Raw genomic sequence first — 26,571 nt, 5'->3', positions numbered from 1 at the left:
GCGTATTGTGTGTAGACTGCTGAGGATTTTTATTTTTATTTTATCCATTTTAGAATAAGGCTGTAACTTAACAAAATGTGGAAAAAGTCAAGGGGTCTGAATACTTTCTGAGTGCACTGTATAATGGTTCTAAAGGAGGACTTCTAATTAGGCCATTCCTAATTCTTGGGGATATGGGATTTAAATACTGGACTAAGATTGTAATAAAGGTTGTGGACTAAGTAAATAAGGTTGTTATCCACATGTTATACACCATGAGTAGACTGCATATACCAGCATGCAATCATACAAAACATCGTACGGCTTATGGCACGCCCAAGTAGTAGGCTTCTTGTCTGAAAGAGCTCATTACTTCAACGTGTAGAGATGTGATTGTCTACAGGACTCTTTACTGTGTTAGTTGGTCATCACTGGGGAGATTTAGCTAGCTACACATACGGGGATTGCTAAACCTGAATCATGTACATCGTCATTACATCTAACTGGGAGTGGAGCAGAAATTGTGCAAGATATGGATAGGAGTTATCTTTGGTTCTAGAGATTGCGCGGTTGTTGCTCTGAGTCAAGTTTCCAGCAAGTCCCATATTCCATAATGCTTCACGAGGACTCGACTCATTGGAACCATGTGCACATTTCCTCACGTGTGTTTCATGTTGAAGCGGTGAGGCTGGAATAAAACGGGAAAATTAGCAAACAACAAGCATTGGTGCAGATATTTTTTTGTCGTGGACTTTCTGTGATTTCTTAAGTCGAGGAGGAAGGTGTGCACGATAGTTGTGACCCAGCTAAAATAAGTCAAGAAACATGGGGAACGCAGGGAGTATGGACCAACAAACTGATTTCAGGGGACACAACATGCCTTTGAAACTGCCTATGCCGGAGCCAGGTGAATTGGAGGAGAGATTCGCAATCGTTTTGGTATGTTCACTCTACTTTCTTATCGAACACTGGCTGATAAGTTTCCCATTCTTTGTCTTGCGCCATGCCTCATTTGCGCTGGCACCGCACAACCGCTAACAGTACCTAGCGCAGCATTCTCTCAACTCAAGCTCGTTCATCTTTTGTGTTGATTGAGTTCGACTTCGAGGGGACATTTCACAAATATACAAGTTTGTGTTTTTTGTCTTTTAACGCATGCCATGTTAGTGTTAAGCTAGCTGATAAGCATGGGAGTCATTATGTTTTGTTTTCTTATTTTTCTTTCTTGACATGTTTTTACATTGATCTGACTGCAACAAATAATCACATTTAGTTTTTCTGTAGAGAACTACTTCATGGACAAAATTCAAAGAGTCTAGTAGTTTATACATTTCCTTTATTTTACTGGGTGAAGTTATACAAGTAGCCAATGAAGGCCACTGAACTCAGCAAGTTTGCTCCCTTAACGATCAGAATGTCAATATAACCTCAGACATTTGAGTAGTTAGCTGTTTGCCCCATGGCTCTATACATGAACCCTATACATGTAGTCTTGCAAATTCGAAAATGCCTTTCTGGGTGTGACATTCATAGTGTTTAGTCGGAGAATGTTTGTCCAGCCTGTATAAGTCTAGGCTATTTACCTACACAGCACGCTTCTGTAAATGTGATGTGTAGCCACCTGTGTTTACTCAAAGAACCACCTGCACAGCTGTCAAGACAAAATTAGCAAGGTAGCTACTTTATTGAAATCTGCTCCGTTCGTCTCCATTTTCTGTATTTTAAGATGAGATACAGCCTACATGACTAATACACCTTCTCAATGTTTCAGTATCCTAAATCATGGCCTTAAACCAATAGCCTATGTTTTGCATTACATACCATGCACGACAGCCTGTTCAGATATTCTGCTTTCAAATGCGATGACAATTGTGCATTTCTGTGCTGTGTTGCTACTTCAGGGGCACTTTACAGTACAGCCCTCCAGTCAAGGCACATGGGTGGGGGCTCATGACTGCAAGGCCCGGTTTTGTGAGGTTGTGTAAATGTTGGCCAGACATTATTGTAGTCAGACCTAATACTCCACTCAACGGAGGGTAGGCAGCTCTGTTGTGGGACCTGGGCGCGCCTGCAACACACTTAGTCTAACACAGACCTACTAAGAAGGTTATGCAGTGCCATGTGACTTCAGCGATCCTGCCACTGTACTTGTCAGAAGGAACGGTTAAAGGAGGAAATAACTGTTACGTGTTTTATTCTGTGTTTCCCCCTTTTCTCTGTCTTGGGGTATAGTCTGTTACTCTGTTTGCTGACTGTGCTGGCCCAAGCCATTTTGCCTGTTATTACCTAATGGATCAAGTTTTTTCTTCTTCTTCCGTGGGAGTAACTAATGCGTGTCACAGTGTTCTAGTTGGGGCGTAATTGCTGCGTGTCCTGGCCAGATGAATCCCATTCTGTGTCGGAGGAGAGGGAGGCAGGGAGCAGACTTCTGTCTAGAGATGGGTTCCATCCCAATTGGCACAGTATTCGCTTGACCAGAGCCCATAGGTAGTGGACTTTATATGGGAAACGGTGTCATTTGGGACAGAGACAGGGTTGACGTCACACTTGCCTAATCCCGTCTGCTTTTAGGATCACCTGGCTGCTTCTCATGATCTGCCTGGCTCGAATACCTAGCCTGCTTTTCAACTAACAGGCCGAACAAAGTAGGATAGAGGAACAGAATTGAACTGCCTTAAGGCCCTACTCTGAGGATACTGTATCATTGTTAGCTTTTCCCAGCGTGCTCATTACCCACATTTATTTTCCCTCCGTAAAGGTGTAGGTCATTGATGGACTAGTGAGTCACATTGGAAATGGATCCGTTTAGTAAATGCTACTAGCTGAATCCCTAAGCACTGGCTTAAACAACAGTGGGTCTGGTTGCACCAGGAGTAATCAGTGCTGGGACTGACGCTCACTGAAGAGGGATGGATGTGACATTGAGGGAGTTCCAGCTAGAATGTTCTTCAGCATGGTTGGCATGTCAGCGAAACTCCTTCCCTCTGCCAGTAGGATGTCTTTACTCTTGGCAGGACGCGAACCGTGCGGGCATTAGGCGAGTTTAGCGTCTTAATCACAGCACTTAGCTATATTTAATGCTATTTAAACCCTGTTGCATGCCGGCCATGCCCGTTGGCTGGTGGCTCCCCCTATGCCTCGGTGAGCGTGTGAATCTGGTAACCCGGTGTGGCACTTTAACCTGCAAGGCTAATGATTGCAAAGATTTATTGGGGCCCTCTATTATTGATCAATACCACCATACATCACTCACTGTTTGATAAGTATGTGCAACAGGCTGATGGTATCACAGGTTGGGTGCTATGACTTCATTTCTTTCTTTGCCAACTCAAAAAAGCATTCCAATCTCCGTAGATTGGGCCTATGTAAAACAGTCTATTTCAAAAATGAACAGGATGGCCTGTATGTAATTAAATTATTTGAGAAAATATCCCCTTCAAACTGCGATGCTATATTGTCCTAGTATATTAGGCCTATATTTAGAGAATTTTAAATGGCTTTTGCCTTAAAGTTCCTTTTCCAAATGGTTCTTTTTAGCCGTAGAGGTGACTTAATTACAACATGTTTACATAAGAGCTCCCTCTTAATCTGATCCTTAGGGATTTAGAGCGGTGGTCACCATGGTCGATCGTCAAGGCATTCCTAGTCAATCACCAAACATTTCTGTAGAAAAACCAATGGTAAAGGTTTGTGTTGCGCTGTTGGCGGTAGGTGCACTTGATTCAGAAGCCTAGGTAGGCAAAGTGTTTCCATTTTTAACCATTTCATTTTGTCTAAAAGAAAAACTCAGCCTACCTGGCGAACTGGGAGAGCTGTGGCCAAATGAAGTGTGCCTACTGCGCTGTCCAATCGGATAGCTCAAATCACCATGCCTACAGCTTCCACGACCCTGGCCACAGCAACATTTTATACTAGCCTACTTGACATTTCATAACGTTTAAAACCATGACCAGAGAGAGACTGTCAAATAGATTCTGTTTTTATGAGTGAGTTCATGTTGAAGACTTTAATTCAGCACTGTCAACACTGTTTTTATTCAACCTTTTACATAACATAAAATGCACTTCTCCCTACTTCCACTCGTGCTGCAGCTGAAATGAACGAGTAGCCAAGTGTATTAATAGGCCTGTGTTTTTATTATTATTATTATTTTAATATTGAGGAAAATGTCACTTTCTCTGGTCAAATCAAATCAACGTTTATTTGTCACGTGCATCGAATACTTGCAGCCTCTAACCAACAGCGCAATTTTTTTTAAAACAAGGTATTAGGTGAACAATAGGTAAGTAAAAAAGTAAAAAGACAGTGAAAAATAAGGCTATATACAGTAGCGAGGCTATATACAGGCACCAGTTAGTCAGGCTGATTGAGGGAGTATGTACATGTAGATATGGTTAAAGTGACTATGCATACATGATAAACAGAGAGTAGCAGTAGCGTCAAAAAGGGGTTGGTGGATGGTGGGTGGCGGGAAACTATGCAGAAAGCCCGGTTAGCCAATGTGCGGGGACACTGGTTGGTCGAGCTAATTGAGGTAGTATGTACATGAATGTATAGTTAAAGTGACAATGCATATATGATAAACAGAGAGTAGCAGCACTGTAAAAGAGGGGTTGGGGGGGGGGGGGGGGGGGGGGGGGGGGTTCCGTTCAGGAGTCTTATGGCTTGTGGGTAAAAACTGTTGAGAAGCCTTTTTGTCCTAGACTTGGCACTCCGGTACCGCATGCTATACGGTAGTAGAGAGAACAGTCTTTGACTGGGGTTGCTGGGGTCTTTGACAATTTTTAGGGCCTTCCTCTGACGCTGCCTGGTGTAAACGTCCTGGATGGCAGGCAGCTTTGCCCCAGTGATGTACTGGGCCGTATGCACTACCCTCTGTAGTGCTTTGCGGTCAGAGGCCGAGCAATTGCCGTACCAGGCAGTGATGCAACCGGTCAGGATGCTCTCGATGTTGCAGCTGTAGAACCTTTTGAGGATCTGAGGACACATGCCAAATCTTTTCAGTTTCCTGAGGGGGAATAGGCGTTGTCGTGCCCTCTTCACGACTGTCTTGGTGTGTTTTGACCATTCTAGTTTGTTGGTGATGTGGACACCAAGGAACTTGAAGCTCTCAACCTGCTCCACTATAGCCCCGTCGGTGAGAATGGGGGCGTGCTCAGTCTTCCTTTTCCTGTAGTCCACAATCATCTCCTTAGTCTTGGTTACGTTGAGGGATAGGTTGTTATTCTGGCACCACCCGGCCAGGTCTTTGTCCTCCTCCCTATAGGCTGTCTCGTCGTTGTCCGTGATTGGGCCTACCACTGTTGTCTGCAAACTTAATGATGGTGTTGGACTCGTGCCTGGCCATGCAGTCGTGGGTGAACAGGGAGTACAGGAGGGGACTGAGCACGCACCCCTGAGGGGCTCCAGTGTTGAGGATCAGCATGGCAGATTTGTTGCTACCTACCCTCACCAACTGGGGGCGGGCCGTCATGAAGTCCAGGATCCAGTTGCAGAGGGAGGTGTTTAGTCCCAAGATCCTTAGCTTAGTGTTGAGCTTTGAGGGTACTATGGTGTTGAACGCTGAGCTGTAGTAAATGAATAGTATTCTCACGTAGGTGTCATAGGAACAACATGAATTTGTGCATGAGGCATATGCGGCGCGACTTGAGGTGGAAGACTGTGTCCCCTCTCTCTGGAAAGTCTCACCGTAGAAAAGGAGAGAGCAGGGGCCGTGAGAGGCGGATCCTCTGCTGATTTCTCCCTCCCTCCACTCAGACTAATTTTCTGTTCAAAACAACTGGGAACTTGGAATTCTCTGACTTCCGACTTCAGTGCTTTCAAGACTACTGGGAACTCGGAAATCTCTGACTTCCGACTTCAGTGCGTTCAAGACTACTGGGAACTCGGAAAGAAACGGTCATCCAACTCGGAATTCCAAGTCGGAAACTCGGGCATCTTTCTAGAGCTCTGATCTGAAGATCACGAACATTATGATTGGACCTTGTTAATTTTCTGAGTTTCCAGTTGTCTTGAAAGAACCATGACCATCAGATGCAGGTACCATCAGTCCAGTAAAACAAAAAAGCTAATTATTTCAATTTATGCTCAGCTGTGCCTTGCAAGTGCTACACGAATTGATCTATTTTATCATCAAAGCTCAAGTTTTGAAATATGAGAAGAACAATATTGGCAGGCCAACCATATAACCAATATGCTGTGATAATGTATTAGGCCTACTGCACAAACCTCATTCCTACAGAACAGTTTTGAATAGGTTAGTTACATTTTCTAAGTCATGTTGCTTTTTGACTGGTGATCTTGACTCAAAAAAGGTTGGTGTCCACTGATCCAAAGGGTAGCTGGGTAGCTGCGAAGGCCCCGCCAGCTCCTACATTAAGAAACCAGGTGGATTTAACAAGGTTGGGAGGGATTTGACTAAATGAAAGCATTGACTTCTCCACAGACGCTGTAATGTTCAACCCAAAACAACTCTATGTCCATGATCAGCAGACAGCTGTGCTTTTTTTAGGCTATGTGATGCACCTCATTACAGCTTTATTGTCACGTCCTGACCATAGTTCTTGTGTGTTTTGCTTGTTTAGTGTTGGTCAGGACGTGAGCTGGGTGGGAATTCTATGTTGTGTGTCTAGTTTGTCTGTTTCTGTGTTCAGCCTAATATGGTTCTCAATCAGAGGCAGCTGTCAATCGTTGTCCCTGATTGAGAATCATATATAGGTGGCTTGTTTTGTGTTGGGATTTTGTGGGTGGTTGTCTCCTGTGTCAGTGTTTGTGCCACATGGGACTGTGACGGTTAGTAGGTTTGTTGTTTTGTATTCTTGTCTAGTTTTCATGTTATTAAATTATGGAAACTTACCACGCTGCAGATTGGTCCTCCGATCCTTCTCGCCTCTCCTCGTCTGAGGAGGAGGCCGACTTAGACTGCCGTTACATTTATTCTGCTTGAGGTCACAATTGACTGTGTAGTAACACTGTAATTACCATAGTAACAACATTGTAACATGTTGTTACGTAGGCTTATAAATAGACTAATTGCTTTGTAATTACATAGTAGAGGAATTTGGTTGTTATTACGCAGGTGGAATAGTGGAATTTATATGTACTTGTACTGCAATCATAAGAATAGACATTGAGAACAGAGTTAGTGCCCTTCAGGTAGCCTTTGCCTGTAAAAGTCCACGTTTGCTCCAGGCTGATTCTACTAAGCCTAACTGTTTCCCCTTACAAAGCAAATTGCCTTCCGTTGATACAGCTGCTGTAGGGGACTCAAATAATCCCTAGAGCTATGGCTGATATTTCATATTTAAACTAGACATCATTTGAATGTAAGGCCTCTGCCAAGATAAGGCAAAGTATTTCAGATGCGACCTTGACCATGGAGAGAAAATAGTATAATGTGAACTTCCATTTAGGGCTGTTACGATTATGCCATTTTTGGTGACGATGAATTGTCATGCAAATGGACCCGTTTTTGTCATAATTGTTTATTTTGTTGTCATTGTTTTTTAAAACTTGTAGTGCATCATAATGCATCTTTGAAAATTAGCTGCAACATACCTAATGCATACAACACAGCTTTGGTGATACCCCTGTCTAAAAAACGCATGGTTTTAACCGCTTATAAGTTTTGAAAATGAAGCTTCTCTTTACTGTGCCGTTCTCCTCTTAAAATGATTACTAACATTACCCACTTCATGTAAAAAAAAAAAAAAAAAAGACAACTTCTATTGTGTAAACTACGCTATATATACAAAAGTATGTGGACCCTTCAAATTAGTTGATTCGGCTATTTCAAACACACCCGTTGCTGACAGGTGTATAAAATCGAGCACACAGCCATGCAATCTCCATAGACAAACATTGGCAGTAGAATGGCCTTACTGAAGCGCACAGTGACTTTCAACGTGGCACCGTCATAGGATGGCACCTTTCCAACAAGTCAGTTCGTCAAATTTCTGCCCTGATAGAGCTGCCCCGGTCAACTGTAAGTGCTGTTATTGTGAAGTGGAAGCGTCTAGGAGCAACAATGGCTCAGCCGCGAAGTGGTAGGCCACACAAGCCCACAGAACGTTACCACCGAGTGCTGAATAGTCTGTCCTCGGTTGCGACCCTCACTACCGAGTTCCAAACTGCCTCTCGAAGCAAAGACAGCACAATAACTGTTCGCGGGGGCTTCATGAAATGGGTTTCCATGGCTGAGCAGTCGCACACAAGCCTAAGATCACCATGCGCAATGCCAAGTGTCGGCTGGAGTGGTGTAAAACTTGCCGCCTTTAGACTCTGTAGCAGTGGAAACGCGTTCACTGGAGTGATGAACCACGCGTCATCATCTGGCAGTCCAACGGATTAATCTGGGTTTGGCGGATGCCAGGAGAACGCTACCTCCCCGAATGCATAGTGCCAACTGTAAAGTTTGGTGAAGGAGGAATAATGATCTGGGGCTGTTTTTCATGGTTCGAGCTAGGCCCCTTAGTTCCAGTGAAGGGAAATCTTAACGGTACAGCATACAAAGACTTTCTAGACGATTCTGTGCTTCCAACTTTGCGGCAACAGTTTGGGGAAGGCCCTTTCCTGTTTCAGCATGACAATGCCCTCCGTGCACAAAGCGAGGTTAATACAGAAATGTTTTTTTTTGAGATCCGTGTGGAAGAACTTGACTGGCCTGCACAGAGCCCTGACCTCAACCCCATTGAACACATTTGGGAAGAATTGGAACGCCGCCTGTGAGCCAGGCCTAATCGCTCAACATGAGTGCCCAGCCTCACTAATGCTCTTGTGGCTGAATGGAAGCACGTCCCTGCAGCAATGTTCCAACATCTAATGGAAAGTCTTCCCAGAAGTGGATGGAGGCTGTTATAGCAGCAAAGAGGGGACCAATTCCATATTAATGCCCAAGATGATGGAATGAGATGTTCGACGAGCAGGTGTCCACATACTTTTGGTAATGTAGTGTATATGTAATTGAATATAAAGTTGAATCCCCCTTCTTCTTAAAGGAATGCATTAAGACCATTATGAAGCAAAATAACTTTTTCGCGGTTATTGTCCATAGTTGATGGTTATACAATAATTGTGCCAGCCTCTACTTCCATTGTAAGCTTAGGCTATGATACAGACTTGTAATCTTCTATGTAGATTTGATTAAGTAGCAGGACTGTAATTTCATTTCCATGAACACGTTTTTGCTCGTAGGGCTGTTTTTACCAGGTAGCCTAACTCGTTCTTTGTAGGTCATACTTTGTCGCAGTAAAAACATATATATTTTCGTGTGAATAAGGCCTATGACAATAGTTTTAATTATACTCAATGTATTCTAGCTGTCATGCTTATTTACAATGAAGGGTAGGCCGTCATTGTAAATAAGAATTTGTTCTTAACTGACTTGCCTAGTTAAATAAAGGTTAAATAAATACAAAAATAAATGTCAATACAATCAAACTAGCATGGGCAAAGATCACAAGTCAGTCACAATAGGCTAGTACAGGTGTCAAACACAAGGTCTTTGAACCCAATAGGACAAACAAGCGAATATAAAATGAGTCAACAGTTGCGTTATCTACTTCATAAAATTACAGCCCGATGTTCTTGCATTGGTGAAATCAACTTCAATTGCGCTGCTTTCATTTGTTCTTAACTGTAGGCCTCAACACTGCTATGTCCCTTGCTGTAGTTGCTTACATTTCTGTAGTTTCTTGCGTTGTGTCGTGAACTGTCATACTGAACGTCCCTCCATTGATCACTGTCGAGCCCCTCTGTTTTTGTAAGCATGATGAAGACAGCTCATTACACACTAAGGCTCTGTTTTCATCAAAAATGTGGACGTTTCCATTTTTCATCGAACATAGAGGTGGAAAACAGTAGGTCTAAGTGAGTTTGGCATTTAGGCTAGTAGTCTCTTTCACTCAGGAGCAAGTCTGTAAGCTCTCGTGTGGTTTCCATAGCACCCATGACATTAGTGTTGACTGTTGCAACATGGGAAATCATCAAAGAGATGGGTTGCACTAGACTAGAGGTGTTTTCCTGTTTTCTAAAGGGCAATTCCACGATAAAGGACCCCATTTTTCACTTACAATTCTATTCATTTGAACATTTTACAAAAACACATTGACTGGAAGAGCTGTGCAGATGCAAAGTTTGGTAACAGAATTTTGTTCATCTCGCTGTTCACCATGTTAAAGCAGGGATGGATCTTAATTTAGGCTTTGCTGTATACACAGGCTTGCGGAGGCAGAGAAGCTTGAGGCAGTTATTGGGACTTGCTTGAATACCATATGGGGGCTAAGGGCTTAGCTTTTGTCGTAGCTGGAGTTCTCAACAGCCAAGATTACTGTATACACTGTATATATATATAAACTGCTTTGTTTAAAGGAAGCCAAAGGACCATTATCTTTTCTTGTTATTATACCCTGAGATACTGTAAAAATGTTAACATTTTGGTAAACAGGCCACAGTTTGAAAATTTGTCAGCTCGATCTGGTTAGAGTATATTTGCCATTTTAAAATATCTTTCTCCATGCCCACTCAGTAGGCCTATATCTTTTGAGAAAAGAAATGCAAACAGTGGAGAAATACATTAATAGCCAGCGTTCTTTGCATTTTTCATGCTGACCCTTCATTAAAAGAGTCAAATAAATGGCTATTCTCTGTGCCGCAGAGCCTGGCACTAACGCTAGAACGGCAGGCAGCTAGGCTAGTGGCCGTCCCTTCCCCGGGTCCAGCTCTGTCCCACAGCGCTTAGTCTGGGGATGCTTCTGACCTGGGCTGGGTCGTTCAGGGGATTGAATGAGAGGCAACAGTCGACGTGGTGTCGGAACTCCAGGATGCTCCCGGACTAATTAGCTGTCACAGAGAGGAACACAGAACTGTTAATGGGAGAGAAGTAGTAGGCCTAGTGATCCAGCCAGCACCACATTGGCCAGTCCAACTCATCACAAGTCTTAGGCTGCTGTGGTGTGCGATGGGCTTTTTAAAGCATACACTGCAGGCAGGCAGCAGAGCTTGAAGGCTCGGATTAAATTCTTCAGGTCTTCATATCGAGCTGAGCAGAACAATTCACGCTGCTATCTTTAAACAAACATTGGAAATCGAGACTGTCAAACTTGTGTGCTAGAGTTTGTATTTTGTTTTTGTTGTTTCCCTCGTACAAACCAATTATACTAAACAAAAATATAAATGCAACTGTTAGTGAGTATTTCTCCTTTGCTGACAGGTGTGGCACCTGACACCTGACAGGTGTGGCATATCAAGAAGCTGATTAAACAGCATGATTATACAGGTGCACCTTGTGTTTAGGGGCAATAAAAGGCCACACTAAAATGTGCAGTTTTATCACACAACACAATGCAACAGATGTTTTTGTTTTGAGGGAACGTGCAATTGGCATGCTGACTTGGAATGTTCACCAGAGCTGTTGCTAGGGAATTGAATGTTAATTTCTCTACCATAAGCCACCTTAAACGTCATTTTAGAGAATTTGGCTATACGTCCAACCGGCCTCACAACCGTTGATCACTTGTAACCACGCCAGCCCATGACCTCCACATCTGGCTTCTTCACCTGTGGGATCATCTGAGACCAGCCACCCGGACAGCTGATGGAACTGAGGAGGATTTCTTTCTGTAATAAAACCCTTTTGTGAGGAAAAAATAATTTTGATTGGCTGGGCCTGGCTCCCAGCCCAGTCATGTGACTTCCGTAGATTAGGGCCGAATGAATTTATTTCCTTTGACTTATTTCCTTATATGAACTGTAGCTTAGTAAAATCATTGAAATTGTTGCATATTGCGTTTATATTTTTGTTCAGTATAGTATTCTTCGAGTTGCTCAGCCTGGCTATAGCATTGAGTTAGATGGCAAAAAATGTGACTGACACGACGAAGACTGACATCCAGGCACGGGTTTGCGACCATGCCCGCAGTCATGCAGCTATTCTACAGCACTAAAAGATCGTTTCTGATAGTGCCTTTCCTCTCCCGGATGCCTGTGCTGAGGCTGAGTTGCGGGATGCGGGGATGGGAGCTGGGGCTTTGGTCGGATCAGACGTCTTGTTTTTGCCTGAGCTTGATGCATGCGGATGCTGCACTTGCTCAACCTGGTCTTGTGTGTATTGTCACCGGCTGCAGGAGACTACTCTCGAAGGGAGAAGTCGACCAGGTTCGGTGGGGACTACCTGCCACCTGTGCATCACTTTCCAGAATTGGTTGACTAAGAGTCCAGTCCTACGAGACGTTTGAGACTAGGCTATAGCGAAATGCTGCAAAGCGTGCTACTAGCTATTCCTGCCTTCCCAACGGTGGAATTGCTGATGTAGTTCTCTTCTTTTGTGTACGTAGCGTTCAGTTGCTTGGTTATTCTAAACTGACAGGTCCCACCTCACAGTGCTACGGTCAAAGAGATTTTCAATACCGGAGGACGGCTCCACAAGCTCAGGCTTGGCTACTAATCCACTGGGCGAACACCAGCTAGCTGGCTACTAGCTTAGCTTAGACTAAAGCCTCATGGCTAATGTCGGCTAGCATACATAACAAGCGGAAAATGAAACTACTAGCTTTCTCCCAGTGTTATGGCAACCCCACCCTTATATCCAACTGTTGGAATTGTAGGGAGTGGAGGAAGCGGGGCATGTGTGCGCACCTCCGGTGAGGATGCAGCCCCCGGGCATCTACTGTATCTTGGGGGCTTGTGGCACAGGTCTGAGTCACCAGTGTTCCCCACCATTAAAACAACAGTGCCCCCATTTTTGTTATGGCCAAACTAGGTACATCAGCCTTTGCAGGAGCCCCAGGTACTCAGAAAGGTTCCCATGTTCCATGCAGGCTATACAGTGTCACATGAGCACACCGTATGTTGGAAGCTAGCCTCTGCCAGGTCCCCCAAAAAACGGATGTTCCAGTTTTCAGGGGAAATGGAAAGAGAGCCTTTGCAATTCTGGATGTTGAACAGAGATCTCTATATAATGACGAGATGCTCATGTCTCTGCCCTAACAATGGAAGTTGTTGTCCCAAAGGCATGGAATGGGCTTATTTTGGACAGATTTTGAGCAAGAGTGAAACCTCTCGCTTCGCCTCTTCCTCTCTGTCTTAACAAGGCGACACTCCATCTTAGCTCCTTCTCCACATTTACTTCTACCCTCCATACCTAGACACTTTGTCACCTTGAATGGGAAGAAGGGATAACTCGGGGGTCACCCTTCCCAGATAGATCTTTGTTTTACTGGGTTTTCATCTGGGATTTCATCGCCAAGCCAGGCATGTCCGTGCTAGTCCCTATGGGGTCTGGTGATGCAGGTTATGGACTTTATAGGCGATGTAATGGCGGTTGCGGAGTTGTGCACGGAACAAGGAATGCTGAGTTCAACCTTGCTGTTTCCCACACACAGTCTATGAGGTATGCCCTCACGATGCTCGGTCTTCCTCCGTCTCACCACATTTAGTTCTGGTTTTCCCCGGGGTCTATTTCTCATACGTGCGTTCCAGCGCTGGGTGTTAACCCAGCGCATATCACCACCTAAATCGAGTGCTTCAGGTATTCCCTTCATGCCTCCGGACCCAGGCTCTGACGACAAGGAGGGACTCTGTCCCTCTCTCTCCTGGCGTTGGCTCGCTCCATAGGTGCAGGGACTTGTTGCCTCGGGCGCGCAGGGGGTGTGGTAATGGTGGTAGCGAATCGAGGGAGCAAGCAGTGCTGAACACATGCTGGTGTCCCACACAGTCTCCGAGGTTCATAGTAGACCCCAAAAGGAGCTATTGGTCTTTGTCTCAGCACATTTCATTTCTGGGTTGGAATTAGATTTGATGATGTATTGCACCTTAGTATTTTATTAGGATCCCCATTAGCTGCTACCAAGGCAGCAGCTACTCTTCCTGGGGTCCGAACAGGATTAAAACAATTACATCACAACAACATAAATAAACAATATATAAGACATTATTACATTATACAGTTAGTATACAAACCATTAGGAAAACCAGCTCTTTCCATGACAAAGACTGACCAGGTGAATCCAGGTGAAACTATGACCTTATTGATGTCACCTGTTAAATCCACTTCAATCAGTGTAGTTGAAGGGGAGGAGACATGTTTAAGAAGGGTTATTAAGCCTTGAGACAATTGAGACATGGATTGTGTATGTGTGCCATTCAGAGGGTGAATGGGACAGGTAAAACATTTAAGTGCCTTTGAACGGGGTATGGTAGTAGGTGCCAGGTGCACCGGTTTGAGTGTGTCAAGAACTGCAACGCTGCTGGGTTTTTCACGCTCAACAGTTTCCTGTGTGTGTCAAGAATGGTCCACCACTCAAAGGACATACAGGCTACTTAACACAACTGTGGGAAGCATTGGAGTCAACATGGGCCAGCATCCCTGTGGAACGCTTTTGACACCTTATAGTCCATGCACGACAATTTGAGGCTGTTCTTAAGGCAAAAGGGAGTGCAACTCAATATTAGGAAGGTGTTCCTAATGTTTTGTACACTCAGTGTAACTTACAAAATTACAATATAAAATCCACAATAACACAACTGTAACGATAATCCTCCTCCTCTTCATCCGAAAAGGAGGAGTATTGAGGGAACCAAGGTGCAGCGCGTTGAAATGACATGATGAATTTATTTAATGAGACAAAACGAACTATACTTGAAAATGATACAAAATAACAAAACGAAAGTAGACAGTCCTGAACGACGAACTTACATACAACGTGACGAACGAAATGAACAGGAACAGACTACATGAAATGAACAAACCGTATACAGTCCCGTATGGTGCAAACATTGACACGGACACAGGAGACAACCACCCACCAACAAACACTGTGAACCGCCTACCTAAATATGACTCTCAATTAGAGGAACGCCAAACACCTGCCTCCAATTGAGAGCCATACCAGGCAACCCTAAACCAACATAGAAACAGACAACATAGAATGCCCACCCAAACTCACGTCCTGACCAACAAACACACAAAACTAAACAGAAAACAGGTCAGGAACGTGACAGTACCCCCCCCACAAGGTGCGAACTCCGGACGCACCAGTACAAAGTCTAGGGGAGGGTCTGGGTGGGCATCTAACCACGGTGGTGGCTCAGGCTCCGGGCGCGGTTCCCACCCCACCATAATCCATCCTAACTTCCTCCCACAAAGAATGTCCACCCTCTTTCTTCCCCCACACAATTCTCTTAATAATATATTAAATAAAGATAACACCAGGACAGAGAGATAAATCAAGATAGAGGGATAGATAAGACTATAGAGATAGATGAAGATAGAGAGGGAGATTAGGATAGAGGGGCAACTCCGGACTGAAAGGCAGCTCCGGACAGAGAGACAGCTCTGGACTGATGGGCAGTTCTGGGTATCCAGCCTTTTCAGGCTGAAGGGCAGCTCATGGCTGACTGACGACTCTCGATGCTCATGGCTGGCTGACGGCTCTCGACGCTCATGGCAGGCTGACAGCTCTCGACGCTCATGGCAGGCTGACGGCTCTCGACGCTCATGGCAGGCTGACGGCTCTCGACGCTCATGGCAGGCTGACGGCTCTCGACGCTCATGGCAGGCTGACGGCTCTCGACGCTCATGGCAGGCTGACGGCTCACGACGCTCATGGCGCTCTGACGGCTCTGGCTGCTCATGGCTCACTGACGGCTCTGGCTGCACATGGCTCTTTGACGGCTCTGGCTGCTCATGGCGCTCTGACGGCTCTGGCTGCTCATGGCTCGCTGGCGGCTCTGGCAGATCCTGTCTGGTTGGCGGCTCTGGCAGATCCTGTCTGGTTGGCGGCTCTGGCAGATCCTGTCTGGTTGGCGGCTCTGGCAGATCCTGTCTGGTTGGCGGCTCTGGCAGATCCTGTCTGGCTGACGGCTCTAGCGGCTCCTGTCTGGCTGATGGCTCTAGCGGCTCCTGTCTGGCTGACGGCTCTGTAGGCTCATGGCAGACGGGCTGCTTTGCAGGCTCCTGGCAGACGGATGGCTCAGATGGCGCTGGGGAGACGGATGGCTCAGATGGCGCTGGGGAGACGGATGGCTCAGATGGCGCTGGGGAGACGGATGGCTCAGATGGCGCTGGTGAGACGGATGGCTCTGGCCGGATATGGCGCACTGTAGACCTGGTGCGTGGTGCCGGAACTGGAGGCACCGTGCTAATGATAAGCACCTTCCTACTAGTGCGGGGAGCAGGAACAGGGCACACTGTATCCTCAAAGCCTACTCTACCCCTGATGCGTGGTACCGGCACTGGTGACGCCGGGCTGAGGACAAGCACATCAGGATTAGTAGGGGGAGAATATACAGTGTGTACAGGGCTCTGGAGACGCACTGGTAGCTTAGTGCGTGGGCCCGGAACTGGAGGCACCGGGCTAAATACACGCACCACAGGGAGAGTGCGTGGAGGAGGAACAGGGCTCAGGATACGCACTGGTAGCCTAGTGCGTAATGTAGGCACTGTAGGTACTAGGCTGGGGCGGGGAGGTGGCGCCGGAAATACCGGACCGTGCAGGCGTACTGGCTCTCTTGAGCATTGAGCCTGCCCAACCTTACCTGGTTGAATGCTCCCGGTCGCCCTGCCAGTGCGGCGAGGTGGAATAGCCCGCACTGGGCTATGCAGGCGAACCGGGGAAACCATGCGTAAGGCAGGTGCCATGTATGCCGGCCCGAGGAGACGCACTGGAGACCAGACGCGTTGAGCCGGCCTCATGACACCTGGCTCAATGCCCAATCTAGCCCTACCAGTGCGGGGAGGTGGAATAACCCGCACTGGGCTATGCACACGTACAGGAGACACCGTGCGCTCTACTGCGTAACACGGTGTCTGCCCGTACTCCCGCTCTCCACGGTTAGCCTGGGAAGTGGGCGCAGGTCTCCTACCTGCCCTTGGCCCACAACCCCTTAGCCCCCCCCCAAGAATTTTTTGGGAATTACTCACGGGCTTTTCGGGCTTCCGTGCAAGACGCGTCCCCTCATAACTCCGGTTCTTCACTCCAGTAGCCTCTGCTCTCCTCAGTGCCTCCACCTGTTCCCATGGGAGGCGATCCCTTCCAGCCAGGATCTCCTCCCATGTGTAGCAACCTTTACCGTCCAATACATCGTCCCATGTCCATTGCTCCTTCTTTTCCTGTCCCTTTCTCCTTTGACTCCGCTGCTTGGCTCTGGTAATTTAGTTGGGTGGTTCTGTAACGATAATCCTCCTCCTCTTCATCCGAAAAGGAGGAGTATTGAGGGAACCAAGGTGCAGCGCGTTGAAATGACATGATGAATTTATTTAATGAGACAAAACGAACTATACTTGAAAATGATACAAAATAACAAAACGAAAGTAGACAGTCCTGAACGACGAACTTACATACAACGTGACGAACGAAATGAACAGGAACAGACTACATGAAATGAACAAACCGTATACAGTCCCGTATGGTGCAAACATTGACACGGACACAGGAGACAACCACCCACCAACAAACACTGTGAACCGCCTACCTAAATATGACTCTCAATTAGAGGAACGCCAAACACCTGCCTCCAATTGAGAGCCATACCAGGCAACCCTAAACCAACATAGAAACAGACAACATAGAATGCCCACCCAAACTCACGTCCTGACCAACAAACACACAAAACTAAACAGAAAACAGGTCAGGAACGTGACAACAACATTACAATGTGTGTGTAGAGTGCGTGTGTTGGAGTGTGGTTGTGCGTATGGGAGTGTGGGTGTGGCTCTTCACAGTCCGCGTTGTGCTGTGAGATGTTGTTTAATCAGTTTTTTATATGATTTTACAGCTTTTTTTACTGTCTGTCCCTTTCACAGTTAGCTTAGAAAGTGTGTTGTCGCCTGTACCTGATCTGTTGGGTATAATAATCTCCATGGTAGCGTTTTTTCCCCCTGGGTCTTTTTTTAAATGCGTGCCTTCCCGCACTGGCGGATAGTCAGTGACCTGGAGGCAGCTTATTACTTAACCAAGTGCTTCAGGTATCCCCTTCATGTCAACTGGCTCTGTGGTGAGACCCTCTGCTTCCAGGGTTCAGGGTTTTATCCTGCTTTAGGGTTTTATCCTGCTGGATGGGTCATATGGGTCATATGGGTCATATGGGGGAGTGACAGTTGCGCAGAGCACGCTCCATATCTAGGGAGACCCTCTCCTTTGGGAGGAGTGGCTACATCCCTGGGCTCTCAGGCATGGGATGTGTTCGGCAAGACCAACGTAAACCTTATTGCATCGCGAGAAAACAAGCATTGTTGTCGGTTCTTCGCGATGGGGACTCGAGGTTCACCTTCCAACAGGACAACGATCCTAAGCACACAGCCAAAACAACCAAGGAGTGGCTTCGGGACAGGTCTCTGAATGTCCTTGTGTGGCCCAGCCAGAGCCAGACTTGAACTCGATCAAACATCTTTGGAGAGACCTGAAAATAGCTGTGCAGCGACGCTCTCCATCCAACCTGACAGAGCTTGAGAGGATCTGCAGAGAAGAATGGGACAAACTCCCCAAATACAGATGTGCCAAGCTTGTAGCATAATACCCAAGAAGACTCGAGGCTGTAATCGCTGCCAAAGGTGCTTCAACAAAGTACTGAGTAAAGGGTCTGAATACTTATGTAAATGTGACATTTCAGTTGTTTTTTTGCAAACATTTTTAAACAACTGTTTTTGCTTTGTCATTATGGGGTATTGTGTGTAGATTGTTAAGGAAAATAAACAATTTAATACATTTTAGAATAAGGCTGTAACGTAACAAAATGTGGAAACAGATAGTGGTCTGAATACTTTCCGAATCACTATCATCCATGCAGTTTTTTGTATTGGTCATTTCTTAGCTGTTGTTCTACCCTAGCGTAATGAGCAGGTGTAGGGTGAGGCAAGTTTTACATGGTCCAGCTATGCTCCTTTATGTTGAGCACAGCCAGTTACAGCCAGTCTTCAGTATGGCCCAGCGCAGCAGCCCTACTGGCACAACAACAGTTCCACAACAATAGGAGAGAAAAGTCACTGTTGGCACTCTGCCTCTGGCGTGAACTGACTCATGGAGTGGTCCTGTGCTCAGCCCAAGGTGACAGCTGTTTGAAACAGCACAAAATTAGACACTGTTTAGACTATCTTAAGTCTGGGTGTTTTTCTGTTTTGTCATTTTGAATTGTTTTATGTTCGAGCTGTTTTATTTGAAGTTCAACTTTATGATTAAAGCAAACCATGCTCCATGTTCCTTCAAAACAGGAGAGAATGTTTTACACGGAGGTCAGTCGTGAATTCGAATCTGTGTCCTGGCACCAGAGGCATTGTTATCTTGTGTTGCCCCTTTTGATTTCAAGGACTTATGCGCTATCAAAGGTGTTTACGTCTGACAGCACATAGAATGGTGACTGGCTCCTTCAAATAGTCTCAGACCATTTAAACAAATATTTACTTCATTTTCTATACCTCTGCTTTGAGTAAAAGTCAGTTAAAGTTAAAAATACATCAGGTTACAGTAAGTCCATGGCCTTTTTACCCTACAGCCAGAGTGTATCTAGCCTACTCCTTTCCTAATGCAAGCCTACTCCATTGTGAGTGCAAGGCCATTGTGTCGATCATAGTTATTAGATCTCGGATCTACTGAAGCTGAAATATTAAGGCTTTTGCAGAAAGCTCTGCTGAAGGATTTCCCCTCAGTACTGACTGATGCGCAACAATCAGTCGGAGTTCTCTTGAGACATTTGTTGCCTTTTGAAGATGTCTGAGTAAAAGGAGGGTTTTGTAGGGTAAGCTCTTGCCAGAAGCAACATCTGCAGTGAAAATGTGAGGTTCTGCCTTGTGCATTTGAATGTACTCTCATGTCATGGCTTGATGTAGGCCTCAGAGACAGCTCCTTAGGCTCTAAACAATACAGCAATCTGCTGTTACAGGTTTTTTGGGCTGAAAACTGGCTTCTCCCCCTGGGCCTCGCACATCATACACACACATTGGGCAAAGACCTGACGTCAACATCCTGTCAACATCACATTTTAGTTGGCTGAGTGTACAAAACATTAAGAACTCTTTCCATGACAAAGACTGACCAGGTGAATCCAGGTGAATGCTATGATCCCTTATTGATGTCACTTGTTAAATCCTCTTCAATCAGTGTAGATGAGGGGGAGGAGACAGGTTAAAGAAGGATTTTCAAGCCTTGAGAAAATTGAGACATGGATTGTGTACAGTGGCTTGTGAAAGTATTCACCCCCCTTGGCATTTTTCTTATTTTGTTGCATTACAACCTGGAAGTAAAATGGATTTTGGGGGGGGTTGTATAATTTGAAGATGTGAAATATTTTTGTTATTGTGAAACATACAAGACATAAGACAAAAAAAGAAGAACTGGAGTGTGCATAACTATTCAACCCACCCCAAAGTCAATAATTTGTAGAGCCACCTTTTGCAGCTTGGCACATCTAGCCACTGGGATTTTTGCCCGTTCTTCAAGGCAAAACTGCTCCATCTCCTTCAACTTGGATGGGTTTCCTGGTGTACAGCAGTCTTTAAGTCATACCACAGATTTTCAATTGGATTGACTTTGACTAGGCCATTCCAAGACATTTAAATGTTTCCCCTTAAACCACTCAAGGGTTGCTTTAGCAGTATGCTTAGGGTCATTGTCCTGCTGGAAGGTGAACCTCCATCCCAGTCTCAAATCTCTGGAAAACTGAAACAGGTTTCCCTCAAGAATCTACCTGTATTTAGCGCCATCCATCATCCCTTCAATTCTGACCATTGTCCCAGTCCCTGATGAAAAACATCTCCACAGCATGAGGCTGCCACTACCATGCTTCACTATGGGGATGGTGTTCTCAGGGTGATGTGAGGTGTTGGGTTTGCGTCAGACATAGCGTTTTTCTTGATGGCGAAATAGCTAAATTTTAGTCTCATCTGACCAGAGTACCTTCTTCCATATGTTTGGGGAGTCTCCCACTTGCCTTTTGGCAAACACCAAATGTGTTTGCTTTTTTTTTCTTCAAGCAATGACTTTCTGTCAACTCTTCCGTAAAGCTCAGCTCTGTGGAGTGTACAGCTTAAAGGGGTCCTATGGACAGATACTCCAATCTTCGCTATGGAGCTTTGTAGCTCCTTCAAGGTTATCTTTTGTTTCTTTGTTGCCTCTCTGATTAATGTCCTCCTTGCCTGGTCTGTGAGTTTTTTGGAGGAAGTCATTTTTTGAATTTCACTTCACCAATTTGGACAATTTTGTGTATGTCCATTACATGACATCCAAATAAAAATCGGTTTAAATTTCGGGTTGTAATGCAACAAAATAGGCAAAAACAGAAAGGGGGATGAATACTTTTCCAGGGCACTGTATGTGTGCCATTCAGAGAGTGAATGGGCAAGACAAATTATTTAAGTGCCTGTGAATGGGGTTTGGTAGTAGGTGCCAGGTGCACCGGTTTGTGTCAAGAACTGCAACGCTGCTGGGGTTTTCACGCTAAACAGTTTCCTCAGTGTATCAAGAATGGTTCACCGCCCAAAGGACATCCAGCTAATTTGACACAACTGTGGGAAGCATTGGAGTCAACATGGGCCATTATCCCTGTGGAACGCTTTCGACACCTTGTAGAGTCCATGCTGAGGGCAAATATTAGGAAGGTGTTCTTAATGTTTTGTACACACAGTGTACGTAATAAAATGTGTGTCCTGTAGGCCTAAGCCTTCTCCAATACGTTTTTTTTTGTATCATACTCAAGTTCTCAGATTACATGCTTTGAAATTCTGTTTTCAAAGTCCCAAGTTGTCGTGTGATTGAAGTCGATCAAACTAACACCTATAGATGCGTATGATACAGGTGCATATTTTTCCAGTGGGCAACTGTAGTTCAGAGAGCGTCAATGATCTCCCTATGGAGAGAGGTGGGTCTGAGTTTCTTACTGCTCTTTGTTCAGAGAATTCCTCAGAGTTCTCTGTAGAAGAGATTCATGTCTCAGATGTTGGCCTGATCACTGTGGCAGTATTACAGGGTTAATGGGTCCTGGGTCTTTTATCTGTAATCCATTTCCCTTTGTCTGAACTGGGGGCCCGGGCACTGTCAGAGCTGTTAGCAGTGCTGCCAAGACGCAGAGCCTAACCAGCTTTGACAGCTTTGAAAACAAGTGGGCCAATAAGGTGGTGAGGCTACCGTCTGCTACTGTACTGTATGTGCTGGGGGGTATTCATCTGATTCCCACAAAAAACGGACTACGCTGACTTAAGTGTTTTCCACCTCAGCGAACAAAAACGAAAGTCGGCAGCATGTTTTAGGGGAACTATTTAGCAGGTTTCATGTCAGAACATAAGGCTAGAGTCGAACCAGACCCTCTTAGAGGGGTGTCACAACTGGTTAGACGAAACTAGGCTAAATAATGTTGACTTGCCACCTTCACAGATGAAATAAGAAACTGATTTGTGTCTAAATCTGAAATGATATGTTTTTTTTTACTAGATTATAGGCTAAACGTGCTGAGTAAAGGCTTGTTCTTTACCCATCTCATTATTTTAAGTTTCAGGCTAAAATTGTGTCCAGGTGACTAATGTAATGAAATGACCCATTTCCCCTGTAAATTACACTCTTAAAGACCCAGTGCTGTCAAAAACTAGACTTTTCTGTGTTTTATATATATTTCCACACTGAGGTTGAAGTAATACTGTGAAAATTAAGATAATGCCATTTTAGTGTAAGAGCTGTTTGAAAAGACCACCTAAAATGTTGGCCAAGTAATTTTTCCAACAATTGTTTACAGACAGATTATTTCACTTATAATTCACTGTATCACAATTCCAGTGGGTTAGAAGTTTACATACACTAAGTTGACTGTGCCTTTAAACAGCTTGGAAAATTCCAGAAAATGGTGTCATGGCTTTAGAAGCTTCTGATGGGCTAATTGACATCATTTAAGTCAACTGGAGGTATACCTGTGGATTTATTTCAAGGCCTACCTTCAAACTCAGTGCCTCTTTGCTTGACATCATGGGGAAATCAAAAGAAATCAGCCAAGACCTTAGACAGTTTTTTGTAGACCTCCACAAGTCTGGTTCATCCTTGGGAGCAATTTCCAAATGCCTGAAGGTACCACGTTCATCTGTACAAACAATAGTACGCAAGTATAAACACCATGGGACCACGCAGCCATCATACCGCTCAGGAAGGAGACACATTCTGTCTCCTAGAGATGAATGTACTTTGGTGCGAAAAGTGCAAATCAATCCCAGAACAACAGCAAAGGACCTTGTGAAAATGCTGGAGGAAACTGGTACAAAAGTATCTATATCCACAGTAAAACGAGTCCTATATCGACATAACCTGAAAGGCCGCCCAGCAAGGAAGAAGCCACCGCTCCAAAACCGCCATAAAAAGCCAGACTACGGTTTGCAACTGCACATGGGGACAAAAACCATCCCAACCGTGAAGCACGGGGGTGGCTGCATCATGTTGTGGGGGTGCTTTGATGCAGGAGGGACTGGTGCACTTCACAAAATAGATCATGAGTATCATGAGGAAGGAAAATTATGTGGATATATTGAAGCAACATCTCAAGACATCAGTCAGGAAGTTAAAGCTTGGTTGCAAATGGGTCTTCCAAATGCACAGTGACCCCAAGCATACTTCCAAAGTCGTGGTAAAATGGCTTAAGGACAACAAAGTCAAGGTATTGGGGTGGCCATCACAAAGCCCTGACCTCAATCCTATAGAAAATGTGTGGGCAGAACTGAAAAAGCATGTGCGAGCAAAGAGTCCTACAAACCTGACTCGGTTACTTGTGGAAGGCTACCCGAAACTTGTGGAAGGCTACCTGAAATGTTTGACCCAAGTTAAACAATTTAAAGGCAATGCTACCAAATACTAATTGAGTGTATGTAAACTTCTGACGCACTGGGAATGTGATGAAAGAAATAAAGTTGAAATAAAACGTTCTCTCTACTATTATTCTGACATTTCACATTCTTAAAATAAAGTGGTGATCCTAACTGACCTAATACAGGGAATCTTTACTTGGATTACATGTCAGGAATTGTGAAAAACGGAGTTTAAATGTATTTGGCTAAAGTGTATGTAAACTTCCGACCTCAACTGTATATTTAAGCAATAAGGCCATAGGAGGTGTGGTAAATGGCCAATATACCATGGCTAAGGACTGTTTATACGCACAATGCAACACGGAGTGCCTGGACACAGCCCTTAGCCGTGCTATATTGGCCATGTACCACAATCCCCTGAAGTGCCTTATTGCAACTAGTGCGGGAAAAGGTTAAAAGTACAATACAGCCTTTTCTATCTCAATATCAAATAATTTCTGGGTTACAATTAAGTTGATTGTTTTCAATTAAAATGGTAAAGAAATGCACAAACATTTATTCTCAGCAAAGAGCAATTTCTCAAGCAAGAATTTTGCTAGGACTGTCGAGGAGTGGTCTGAGTGGGGAGGGGGAAACTGAAAACTAGGTGTAATTGGCAGAGAGGTTTGGAACTCTTTCTTATTGGTCTATTAAATATTATAAACTGGGTGGTTCGAGCCCTGAATGCTGATTGGCTGACAGCTGTAGTATATGAGACCGTATACCACGGGTATGGCAAAACATTTATTTTTCCTGCTCTAATTGGAAATCTGTTAATAATTGCAAATATCTCTTAACTGTCGCCCCAGCATTTGTTTTTTTTATGCGCATGATGTCAGAATACATACACTGTTCCAAAATGTGATTGTTACGCAGCAGGACAGTTAACGCACGCTGCCCTCAAACGAAGGCACGCTTCCTGCTAATTATCTATAGGCTATGCTTCAATTTGTCAATTGCAAATTATTTTCGAATTAGTTTTTTTTTCTAACAACAGCCTTCTCATTAATTCACATAGAAACATAGAAGTAGCCCATTTCACTGTTGCGGGAAATGTACGTTTGAGGCAGTAATGAGCCGGATAAAACTTCTCTCTTTGACTAGAACCCAAGCACAAGCTTTTTCCTCCCTGGCACATTTTCTTGCTGGCGCACGCATTGCTTTCACTAATAATAATAACTTTGAACATGTGTGCGTTCATCTCAAAGTAAAAGACTTATTACGTTATTGTGTTGTCGTTTCTACTAAGCACACCGTATGTATGTATGGAGCTAATGTATTTACTGTTTTATTTATGTTTTAAAGTACTGGTAATAAATCATGCATTTCAATTCTTGCATAGATTGAAATGGACAGATTTGATGTGTGTAAAATACTTTTGGGAAGGTTGGACTGATTATGCTGAGCTAATGCTAAGCTAATTGCCAGCTATGTGTGGCGCCATGTTTGTTGACATCATACAATGCATTCTGCTTGTCACGTAAATGTCTGTCAGATCAAAGATGTTATAACAAAACGAGGTGAAGAGATTTGTCTTTCGAGTAAATTTTCGTAAGTGAATGATAGTAGACGACACACCCCCTTCAACATGCATACTGCAAACAGACTAAACTCATCTTGTAACCTCTTATATTTGGTTGACTCTAAAAAACAAACATGGCTGCGCACACACCTACCGATCGATGGATTACTTTAGATTTTTAGAACGCGTTTTAATAAATTATTTAGATCACCTGTGAGGTCACCCGTGATCTGATGAATTGTGAATAGTAATTGCTATTAGCTAATTCATATTATGGTTTCTGTCAGCCTAGAATTAGCTAAATATTATTGTTTGTGTTAGGTCTAGGGCTAACCAAAATTAGTTAGATTGTTTGGATGTTAGGCTGTTGGTCGACCGAGATAGTTTTAGTCGAGCAGTAAGAAATATATATTTGCGCCCATCTCAGTGAACTAATCCATTGCGGAGGCCTAGACTTAAAGCCAATTTATGCTTGATCTGAAAATGTAGTCGGAGCTGCCATGTGGACTGTGTGAAGCCATTTTGAAGCCTCCAGAGGCCAAATCAAGCACCATACTGCATTGCCATGCGCCTCCCAAATGCTGTAACAATGCGGAGGGCTCTGTACAGCTCCGCATTGACGGCAGGTGGGGGCGGTACATCCTGTAGAAAACACTAACTCACTTCCTTGACAATAGCTCTGCACTGCTCCGCGAAGCGCAAGAAGAATGAATGCCCTGACTTTTGCTAAGGCCGCATCATCGTGAATGTTGCATGTCCAATGCAGACGTCGGATTGACCACGCACCCAGATGCATAATGCACTTCTCTCTCCAGAATGCGCTCTCTCCCTCCAATTTGTGCACATTCATTGTTTCATAACTTCATTGTGTGAACTGTTTGCATTTGATTGTTAGTTTATATCAATTCCCCATTACATGTATCACCAGTAGTACATTTACCGTTAATTCCTATCATTTCTAATCTACAATGTTTGTTACTTTGGTTACGGTAATTTATGTTAATGCTTTCGATATTATTATTTCTGTCTTACATTGTTTGCAGAGTGTACAACCTATGCTACACTTGTGAGAAACAAGTTTTACTTTATTTCATTCTATTTATGAGTTTTGTCAATTTAGTCATTGTCTTTTGTTTGGAGCGCTCCTGTCAATGTTGAGTAATGAGTAGGCTACCTGGCCTGCGCGCAAATGTAGCCATATAAATGTGCCCATTTGGGGATCTGATAGTATTTCTGATTGGCTTAATGCACCACCACTAATGAC

General features: G+C 44.5%; 1 protein-coding gene across 6 annotated transcripts in view; it reads left to right on the top strand.

The window, feature by feature from the left end:
* Nucleotides 1-336: 336 nt before the first annotated feature.
* The window catches only part of LOC129816347 (formin-like protein 2), a 91,280-nt gene continuing 65,045 nt past the window's right edge, over nucleotides 337-26,571 (top strand). For all 6 annotated transcript variants that reach the window (XM_055870732.1, XM_055870730.1, XM_055870733.1 and 3 more), the window contains exon 1: nucleotides 337-918. In XM_055870732.1, coding sequence (XP_055726707.1) covers nucleotides 805-918 — 114 coding nt within the window. In that variant the 5' untranslated portion in view covers nucleotides 337-804. The remainder of the gene's footprint in view (nucleotides 919-26,571) is intronic.

The sequence above is a fragment of the Salvelinus fontinalis genome, chromosome 19 (assembly GCF_029448725.1).
Source record: "Salvelinus fontinalis isolate EN_2023a chromosome 19, ASM2944872v1, whole genome shotgun sequence".
NCBI classification, from domain to species: Eukaryota; Metazoa; Chordata; class Actinopteri; order Salmoniformes; family Salmonidae; genus Salvelinus; species Salvelinus fontinalis.
Note: the sequence above shows the minus strand (reverse complement) of the source record. Positions and strands in the feature narration are given on the sequence as shown.